This window comes from Naegleria fowleri (assembly GCF_008403515.1).
Source record: "Naegleria fowleri strain ATCC 30894 chromosome Unknown tig30, whole genome shotgun sequence".
NCBI classification, from domain to species: domain Eukaryota; phylum Heterolobosea; class Eutetramitea; order Acrasida; family Naegleriidae; genus Naegleria; species Naegleria fowleri.
Genome location: NW_025407962.1, coordinates 256,394 through 266,430, shown reverse-complemented (window position 1 = coordinate 266,430; position 10,037 = coordinate 256,394). Strand labels below are relative to the sequence as shown.

General features: G+C 38.9%; 5 protein-coding genes across 5 annotated transcripts; 1 reads left to right on the top strand and 4 right to left on the bottom strand.

The window, feature by feature from the left end:
* Positions 1 to 1,272: 1,272 nt before the first annotated feature.
* On the top strand, positions 1,273 to 1,686 carry FDP41_002678 (uncharacterized protein; the record flags this gene model as incomplete). Its single annotated transcript, XM_044705898.1, has 1 exon — positions 1,273 to 1,686. One exon carries the CDS (start codon positions 1,273 to 1,275, stop codon positions 1,684 to 1,686), a length of 414 nt encoding a protein of 137 aa, XP_044562876.1.
* A 250-nt stretch (positions 1,687 to 1,936) lies between these two features.
* Positions 1,937 to 4,159, bottom strand: FDP41_002677 (uncharacterized protein; the record flags this gene model as incomplete). The annotated part of the gene is made up of 1 exon (XM_044705897.1): positions 1,937 to 4,159. One exon carries the CDS (start codon positions 4,157 to 4,159, stop codon positions 1,937 to 1,939), a length of 2,223 nt encoding a protein of 740 aa, XP_044562875.1.
* A 667-nt stretch (positions 4,160 to 4,826) lies between these two features.
* FDP41_002676 (uncharacterized protein) lies at positions 4,827 to 5,756 on the bottom strand (the record flags this gene model as incomplete). The annotated part of the gene is made up of 1 exon (XM_044705896.1): positions 4,827 to 5,756. One exon carries the CDS (start codon positions 5,754 to 5,756, stop codon positions 4,827 to 4,829), a length of 930 nt encoding a protein of 309 aa, XP_044562874.1.
* Positions 5,757 to 6,337: 581 nt separating this feature from the next.
* Positions 6,338 to 7,891, bottom strand: FDP41_002675 (uncharacterized protein; the record flags this gene model as incomplete). Its single annotated transcript, XM_044705895.1, has 1 exon — positions 6,338 to 7,891. The coding sequence occupies one exon, from the start codon at positions 7,889 to 7,891 to the stop codon at positions 6,338 to 6,340; it is 1,554 nt and encodes a 517-aa protein (XP_044562873.1).
* Positions 7,892 to 8,026: 135 nt separating this feature from the next.
* FDP41_002674 (uncharacterized protein) lies at positions 8,027 to 9,784 on the bottom strand (the record flags this gene model as incomplete). The annotated part of the gene is made up of 1 exon (XM_044705894.1): positions 8,027 to 9,784. The coding sequence occupies one exon, from the start codon at positions 9,782 to 9,784 to the stop codon at positions 8,027 to 8,029; it is 1,758 nt and encodes a 585-aa protein (XP_044562872.1).
* Between the last annotated feature and the right edge of the window lie 253 nt (positions 9,785 to 10,037).

The following is a 10,037-nucleotide window of genomic DNA, read 5'->3' as shown; positions in this document are numbered from 1 at the left end:
AAACTCCTTTGACAATCCATCGTTCTCCAATCGTGTCAAAGATTTGTAATTTAAAATCTTCTCCCAATACATGCATTGTTTTAATTGCAAAATCTATTCCATTATTCTTTCTCATAAAATCTTCTTGAATGTCTCCTTGTATAAACTTGACATAGTTTGTCTTTCCAACTCCAACATGGCCATACAATGCACTTGTTATTAAGCAAAATTTTTCATTGTTTGTTTGTAGAGAGTGAGGAGAGGATGAAAATTCACAACCCAATTGTTTCATGTAATGTTTCACTAATTGAATTTCATAGAAATGATTCATGGAGTTCTCCCATTCATTCAAGTTTCCACCAACATGACAACAACATGTCAATGAGAAATTCATAAAAAAGAGCAGTATTTTGCATTCTTCATTATTGGAATAAATGTTGTTGATTCTTTTTCCATATTTTCACTCTCTTATGACAACCACTTGTATAGTTACGGAATATAATTTTAGATCGGACCAAAGTCGAATGGCCATTCCAAACGCTTGATGATGATGAGAATGATGATGATGAGGCCAATATAAAGGATTTTTCCATCGAGTTGATAACCTCTGCAAGATCGCCTCGACCATGTTCGGAAAAGAAGCTCAAGCTGCGAGAGACTTGCGAGAGGCTTGTGATCAGATCGAGAGGCTCCTGAAATGAGAGAATTTCTGACCAAATGTCATGGTTGCCATCTTGTCCTTCCTCGGAATGAATGCGTGTGCAAACATTTTTTTTGTAAACTTTCAGCTCTTGAGACTATTTTGGAAATAAAAAAGAATCGTGTGATCGCATCAGATATTGTTGTGAAAATATCTTTTCCATGTGGAATCAGTGCTAACTAACTGTAATGAAGAGAAGGGACTATGAATCTCCAAAAAGGAAGAACATTCATATCTTGTGGTGAACCTTGATTGCTTTTTCCTTCTTTGAGGTGGATTTCAAAACACAAATATTGGACAGATTGGCACTAGCTCCATTGTATTACACGATTTTAGAATCTAAAATGATGCCAAAGTCTTTACTTTCAAGTAGTAGTAGCAGTGATGGCAACAACAATATGAGGGCAACAACAAAACAAGCGACTGGCAAAATTCAATAACGACCTCGTCAAAGAATTCTTGTATCATTTGTTGAACAATTTGAGAGAGATTATTGTCAATGAAATTGGGTTATTTTGAGTATGATTAACAGTACTTCTGAAGTTTTGAATAGAAACCATAAGTTCGTTCTTTTTTTTATTTTTAAAAAAAAAATGAATTACCCAACATCTGATCCGACAGCATCGTCGTCGTCTTTCTCAGGAGCCAATCCGTCGTCTGTGTCGTCATCATCATCGTCAGTACAACTCACATCGGAACAACAACAACCGATCCGACAATTAGTGGACATGCCAGTGGCAAGAGTGAGAAGAATAATGAAAAGTGATGCCGATGTTAGGACCATTTCGCAAGAAGCTGTAATTGTAGTGTCGAAAGCTGCTGAAAAAATTATTGAACATTTAGCTAGGGAATCTCTCAAGAATGCAACAAAGGAAAATCGAAAAACAATTCAATATAGTGACATGTCAGATGCTGTGAAATCATGTGATGTTTTTGATTTTCTTGAAGATATCATACCTGAGAGGAAAAGCTTTGAGTCCATTCTCGAAATGGCCAAAAAACAATAATTACTGTTGTTTGACCATCCTGATTTCTAAATTTTATTATTATTATTATTTTTATAATTACAATGAACCTGTATCCTTGATCAAAAACAAATTATTATTGAGTTTTTGAGCCATTTCTTTTTTCCTATTTGTTGAATTGAGAATTTCCACCTAAAACTAATTTTTTGCCAAGACAGAATTAAATCCTCCTTAATGATTTTACAATTACAATATTTACAATTATTTTATTTAACTCTACAGAGCTCAGTGGTTACCTTCTTCTATGCTTGGCTTTCTTTCTTGCCTGAGAATTCGTCGTACTTGCTTCTTGAACATTCTCCATGTCCTTTCTCTTTTTTGGGTTTTCATTTTCTTTGAGAGCATCAAAGTCAATTTCTGATACGGCTTGCTTGCAAACTGGACATGTATGGCCATAATCTTTAAGCCAAGTCTCTATACAGTTAGAATGGAATTTGTGATTACAAATTGGAATTTCTCTAGCCTTAGATCCAACTTCAAGATCATCCAAACAAATGCTACATGTGCAACTGCTTTCTTCCACTGTCACAAGAGGAATTTTGTCAATGATTGATGTCTCAACAGTTTTAGTTGGTTGTTGAGCATCCAGCTGTAGTAGCAATTCATAATCTCTCTCATCGAAATCTCTATCAACAAAATATAAAGGGTGAATTGATCCTCCAATAATTCCATGTCGATTATTGTTGTGTGACAAATGATGGAATCGGAATGGGCCTCGTCCCTGATGAGATGTTGAAGTTGTTGGTTGCGCAAATATGGTGGGAGGTGTAAATAAAAGAGTTGGAGCATGAATGAACGGCGAAGTGTTAGAAGTATGCTGTTGTTGCTGTGGATGGTGGTGTGAAGCGTTGTGGAGAAATCTGAATATTTGTTGAGGGATACGTAAGGCTGAGGAAGATGAAGAAGACTCACTAGAGGTTGGTGATGTAGTACTGGTACTGCTGCTAGAGCTGGAGGATCCTCTGTGTAAGTTATTGGTAGTTGTTCGGTTGTCCTCCCGACTACTATTTGAGGTAGTGGTTTGTCTCATTCTGCTGTATCGCTCCAATTCTCTTCGTTGAAGCTCTAAAAAGAGAGGATGTGACATATCCAAACCATGGTGATGCATGTCATTGTCATCGTCATGATATCGTGAGATAAAATTAGCAGCCAACGACGAAGGAGTATTGCTACTATTATTGGAATGATTTCCACTACTCGATGAAGGCGCATTAAATCTGTATCTGTGCATTCGTTCGGTTCTGGCCGTTAAAGGACGTCTCTGGTCATGTGTATTATTATTGTTATTTCTGTTGCGTCCTTGTTCCATTCTTTCCTCATCTTCCAATTGTTCAAGAAAATCATCAATATTGTCGTGTGTCACTTGATGATGATCCGTGTTGTGTCTCGATCTTGCATGAGGTGAATTTGTGGTCGATGCTACGAAGGATCGAGTGGGAAGTAAATTCACTGAAGATGATGAACCATTTCGTCTTGAATTGTTCAAAACTGGAGAAGCCACAGTCCAGTGTGGAGGTCTTCTTGGTGCACTGGGTGCTGTTGTTGAATGATTTCCACGTGGCAATGTAGTATTCGTTGTTGTTGTTGTTGCTGTGTTGAATAAACTGATATTATTAGCAGTTCTATTGTTGTTGCTGTTGTTGCTGTTGGTATTATTAGTCTCCGAAACAACTTCCGCCCCTTCAGATCCTGATGAAATGTTTAAAACTTCGGGAGAGGAAACTTGCTCCCGTGCAAAATCAATAATGGAGACTCTCGGATCAAGAAACAATTCATCTTCCTCATCCTGATCGAATAAAGGTAAGGTAAGGGCATCTTCTTGATTGTTCTCTTCAGCATGCTGGTGATTGATCGTCTGATGGTGATTATTCAAGTCGGCAAACATCCATGATGAGGATGATGAGCTACTACTACTGCTGCTATAACTATCACTACTACTGCTTGAAGCTGCATCATCAAATTCTGGTTCCTCCTCTTCTTCATGATCAAGATCATCGAGTACAATAATTGAATCATCATCATCATGTGGTTGATGATGTGAGGTTGTAGCATGTTCTTGATGGTCGTGGTGTTGTTGTTGTTGTTGTTGGTGAGGAGTGGTGGAAGAAGAAGAAACATTGGCTTGCAAATGATGATGATTTGGCCCTCGTGAAACCATTGTTCGATCAGCTCGTCCTCCACGAGAAGGATATGACGATGAATGTGAGCGATTCATAGATATGGTCGAATAAGACCGATGATGATAATGATGGTGAGATGGATGCTGTTGTGGTGATTGTTGAGGTATGGCCGAAGAAGGGCGATGGATGCTGTTGTTGTTGTTGTTGTTGTTGTGATTGTTATTGTTGGTACGATATTGAGCCATGAATCGTCGGCCTGTGTTGTTGTGTCCTCCTCGGGTTGCCATCCGACGTCCAACGTTGGCTTGGCGATGATTGTTATTATGATGATTCATGGATCTCTATGTACAATGGAAAGAAGGTTTCAATATATATATTATTTACAGTTATGATTGGTGTTCTTCTTGATTTCAACGATACAATCAATCTGCTATGCCGATGAGGGTGTGCGAGCTGTTTGCAGTCAATCTATTAAAATGGATCTTTTCAAACAATATTACAACAATATAGAATCAATCCTCTGAGTGGGTGATGATTGATGTTCGAAGGATATTGTTGTTGTTGTTGTTGTTGTTGAGAAAGCAAAGAGAGAGACAAGACCAATCGATTTCTGTGCTTATTTTTGATGGAGAACCTGCAACACAAATTTAGTGCGTTGTTAGAGTTTGATCCAAACAAGAGGAATGGCTTATTGTGGAAAGACGAGTGTTAAAAGAAGACAAGAAGGAACTTGACTTGCTGTGATGCACAAGTTGTTGGTCTGAAGAGAGAGAGATGGCAATGAAGAGCGTGTTGTGAATGAATGTGAATGTAGTGGTTGAAACTTCACCGCACCTCCGGAGAAGATGAAATGATTTGTTTTTTTTTGAATTGTCTTTCGCAATTTTTGAATTCGACAACAACATTTTGGGTGAAGAGGTTGAAGACATCAAAGTATTTTGCAGTAAGCAAGGAGTGGATTGACCCGTTAGCCTGTGACTCACAATGAAACGTGTCTCTTTATTACAAGGCATAGCTGTTGCGGTAATACAGGATGGCACTGTCCTTCGAACGTGTTTTCACATATTTAAAAAAGTAGGTTCGTCCAGACTCCAACACATAAATTCCTTTCGATTCCGAGGCTGCATTAGAGAGAAAGGATTTTCGATTCATCTCTAAAATCTCCTCTACTGACGTTGACATAGAAAACTCAAAATTCTCATCTTCACTATCCAATAACTTCTTCATCTTTCCAGAACTGCTCGAATAGTCAAAGCAATATAGTTTTCCTTTACCCGTGACTTTCTCAATCACAATTTCTTCGTAGGGAGAAACCACAATCGTGAATGAATCTTCCACCTTCTTCTCTTTCAAATTCCCATACAAAATAATGGAGTCATCCCGAATTTCAATGTCCTTATTAAGTTTTGAGTTTTTTTGTGTGGTTGTGGCTGGAGAAATCACCGCTGGCGGTGATGCTTCTTCCTTGTCGTCTGCGCTAATGAGGATCGACGACAAGGAAGAAGCGGAACAAAAGCAATCCATACTGCTACCCAATAGGTTTCCCTGACTTGCTTGCATCAGAGAAGACTGGCTGGGTTGAGCGTATTTGGGTATTTCCATTGAGCTTTTCAAATCGATTGAAATATTCACCAGATCATCTTCTTCATAGTTATCTTGAAAGTAGGAAGAATGCGAAGGTAAGACAACTGGAACGGAACCCCTTCTCATGTCCATCATATCCTTAACCTTATGCATCATGATTAGAAAATCCTCGGAGGACTCATCCAAACTATTATTGGCCTGTAACAGATAATGATCGAGATGCTTATTCCTTAGATGATTCCAAACGGCATGGTGATCCTCTTCAGTAATTCGCGAGAATTCCTTATTCTTTGTGGAAGTATAGGGAGTGGTTGTTGTGCTCGTGGTGTTTGGCGAGAATTGAGGCATTGGTAAAGATGGGTTACTTAAAGCAACAGATGCATATAACTGGCACTATTTGAAGTTTGTTTGTTTTTTGTGGTGTCCATTCCGTAAATTGAGGTTCGTCTGACAGGAATATTCGCAAAGATTCTTCGATACCGTTTTGCCGTCATACATATTTGGGTTATGAGAAAAAACGCCTTAAAAGAAAGGTGTTTCTGTTTAAGGTGGTCGAGCCTTTATTATCCCTTTCATAAGATCTCGAGAGAAAGATCGACACTAAAAATGTCCAGATGAACAAGAAGGCAAACCAAACAGTGGAGATTTTCCGCAGCATTGAGCTCAGCGACGCGAGTGTTCCTTAATTTCTACTATTATGGAATGTTATTACTTTGATTTCTTCTCCGTTTAGGTTGTTACTGATTCAATAAGCAAATATGTGATTTTTTCAGTACAATCCGAATATGAAGAGTAATAACAAATTAGAATGGAAAATTGAAATATTTCATAGTTTTGGCCATGCATAACCATGCTTAATTGCTTCTTAATGTATACAAGTCCATTTATTTTCAGGTGAAGTCCGATGCGTTGATGATGGTAGCTGTTACTCATCTTAGATAATGTTGTTGATGAGGATTCGTCACCACTTGTGAAATCATTTGGCATCGTTGCTCCTCCTCTCTCAACAATCGCTTGATGAGGTCACTAGGCTCATACCTTACTAAGGATGAGTTGAGGCCAGAATGAGAGTAAATGGACGTTCGAGAGGATGAATGATTAGAATTAGCGAGATTAGAAACTTGTTGAGAACCTCCTAACGTTTGAGAAGAGGAGTTGCATGAACCATTTGAAGCAGATGTGTTGAATACATTGAAGGTTGGAGCGGTGGAGACGGAAGGTTGTGTGAGGGTTGAAACAGAATCAACTTCTTGACAAGTCGTTTCTTCACTCTCCATCTCGTATATTGAGGTATTCGATGATAAAGAGCGAGAGAAGAGAGTTTCATCAGCGCCAGCATCTCTATGGGAATAACTTAAACGGAGTTGGATGTATCGTTCCAGAATGTCCTTGAGGTCATTTCTGGATCTCTTTTGAAGTTGAGCATCGAGGAATCGATAAATATCTTGTTCCGCGCAGTCATTCAAAGATGAATTTAAGGTCGTATTCATGAAGGTGTCATCACTCGAGGTGTCACAATTGTCAAAAATCAAGCTGGATGATGAGGCAGTGCTGGTCAGGAATCCATGGATGCCATCATTGCAGCTTGTATTTGCTCCTTTCGAATATTGAGCTGACTGCTTTTGTTTGCTGTGTGTACTTGATTGTGCTTGTCGATTTGTTTGTGAATGTGTGAATCTTTGAGATTTTCGATCATTCTCTTTGACTACAGATGACACGTTTCTCTTGGATGATTGACTCGAATTGGTCCTACCATTCACATTCCTACTCGAGTTGTTATTGCTCAACATGATAGAATTATTTAATGAGCTCATTCCACCATTGGTGCTATTATTATTGTTGAAGGACGTACTAGAAGTATTGAGAAGAGAAGTTTTATGATGGGATGGAGTTTTAGGTTTTGATTGATTAGAGACTGCTGTCGCTCTCTTTGGTGTATGCAAAAATTTCTTTTCTCCAGTTTTGCACAGCGATTCCTTGCGGAGAGAAGACCTGCCAGGAGTAATGGCAGTACTGGAAATTAAAGAGGTATTGCTGCTCGATTTTCCTGGTGTTTTAGGTTGTAGTATGGATTGTCTTTGAAACGCATGGGTCGATGTGTTTAAGCATCCATTAGTGTTCGTGTTGAACTGATAGTCATTCTCCTTGTTCAAATTGGAGTGAATCATCATCATTTGATGGTTGGAATATGGAGATTTTCCTGGAGTTTTCGGGTGAGAGGATCCTCCTGGAACATACGAATACCTAGCATTGAGATTGTAGGGATCGATGAATGATTGCTCTGAATGGAATTGTTGATTGTTCAAGATGGAATGGAGAGCATTGGGGTCTGCCTGGAAAGGAGTTTGTTGCTCGGGTACAATGTACTTTCGAGGCTGTTGATAGGAAGATTGTTGTTGCGGAAATCCTTGCTGTTGATAATTGAAAGAGGATTCCATCAAATGTTGTGTCGTTTGCATGGGATAAAAGGCTTGTTGTTGCATTTTTTTGAATTTATTATTGTAACGGTTAGTTTTTTGAAATTGTTAACCGTTAAGTTTGAATTTGGTTTCTCATAAAAATTTAAAAAGACCTTTGTTGAAGCATGCATACTTTTATTGTCTGATGATGATGACCATTTAAAATAATTTCTTGGATTGCCAAATTTCAACAAGAGGAGAGTTCAATTGTTCCTTCGATGGAGCGTCTTGGTTATCCTTGTGCAGTCGTGAATACTCCATCCGGCATCTGTCGGATGTGTATGCACATGCCGAAACCAAGAACGTTTTGTTGTCGTGTGAGGTGGCATCCTTCATTTCGACAAGCTGTTTGGATGAGTCTTGCACTTTGTAATTTTTCAACACAAAAGATTGGACGACTTTCGACACCTTCTCAAAGTTGAACAGCTCCTTTCGTACAGATTGCAACAACACTTGTCTAATTTCTGCATTCCATACAATACCTTCAATTGCATGATTCAATTCCTTTGGTGGGCTCTCTTTTGGTGTGGAAGCTTCTCTCGGAGGAATTACCGTTTGTTCCACCCGATTGATTTGCTGAATGGTTTCTTTCTCCAGAGATGTGTTCATCGATGGAACTTCCACTTTTTCCAAGGAAGGTTGTAAGGAAAGCGGAATGGCAGTCTCTTTTGGAAGATTTGCTTCTCTCAACTTTTCAATGTAATACATCCGTTTTAACACACCTTCCTTTTCTTCCTGACTTCTCCTCTCTGATGCTTTTTGCTGCATTTCTAACCAAGCGTTCATTTCTCTTTCATGCCGGTTTTCTTTTTCCTCAATAATCTTTTTTCTCTCCTCTGCCTCTGCCACTGGTCCTCCTTTTGCCCATGCTTGTACACATCGTCTTTCATCAGGTGACACTGGCCTTTCATCAAGATAATTGAGCTTTGGAATTGAAGAGATGAGCACTTTTCTATAATTTCTTAATGAGCTCACCACTGGATTTCCTTTCAAATATAATACACTGAGTGAGGGAATTTTAGAAAGAATATTTACAATTTCTGGATCAGTTATTTGATTACTTGATAGATCCAAAACAGAGAGACGAGGTAGTTTACAGAGCATGTTCAAACTCTCAATATTAGAGATTTTGTTGTTTCCCAGATTGAGAGTTTCAAGCTGAGTGCAAGTCTCCAAATTTTCAACGACACTGATGTGGTTATTTGCCAAATTGAGGGTTTGTAAATTTGTCAAATTTTCCAAATTTTCAATTTTTGTAATTAGGTTTTGATTGAGGTAGAGACATCGTAGCTTGGTGAGATGTCCTAAATTCTCAATGACCGTGATTGCATTTCCTTCCAACCACAATGCTTTCACCTCGTTATACAACTCTAGGTTTTCAATTTTTCTAAAGCCCTTGAAGTGAAGGAACAATTTGTCGTTGAGATAAGGTGTTTGATACAAGTGTTGTCGAGAACAAAGATCCCTTATGAGATCAACTGTAATTCGTGGACTCTGATGTTGCTGCTGTTGTTTACTCGGAGAAGATGATGGTGATGAACCTTGCTGTTGTGGTTGTATGGAGGGCGATGACCCTGGCGTCGAATGATGTGGTGTTGGAGAATGATTTGTATTCGCATCATCATCACCCTCATTGCCATAGCCGTTGTATTTTGATAATGATGATAACCAGGTTGAGCTTGCTTTTTTCGTTGGAGTTTGATAAGACGCTGCTGCTGCTCCCTTACCACCATCACGGGCACCACTACAAATTAACTCTTCATCATATTTCTCTCCTTCGCTCCATGAAAATCCTTTTTCTTGTTGTTTACCAGAGTAAGACCAACGAGAACTTGTTGTTGGCGATGGTGATGGAATGACTTCCGCAGAGGTACTCCACTCCTTTTCAAGGGCCTGTAATTGTTCAGCGCTCAGCATTTTTTTTATTGTAATGATTTTGGAGGGGGAAATTATTTTCCGAGCTCACCAAACCTCCACGCTGTACTAATCCAATTTTGTACGAATTTCGAAATATATCCCTTTGGATGTAACACCATTCCATATGTCGCATTCGCATTGGATGCGCTTCCCTATTTCATTCCAACTTTTGAAGTAGCACTAGTTTGGGCAATATGGCTCACCTGCCATTCTTAACATTTCCAATCAAAACGTCATCCTCGCGATTCCTACT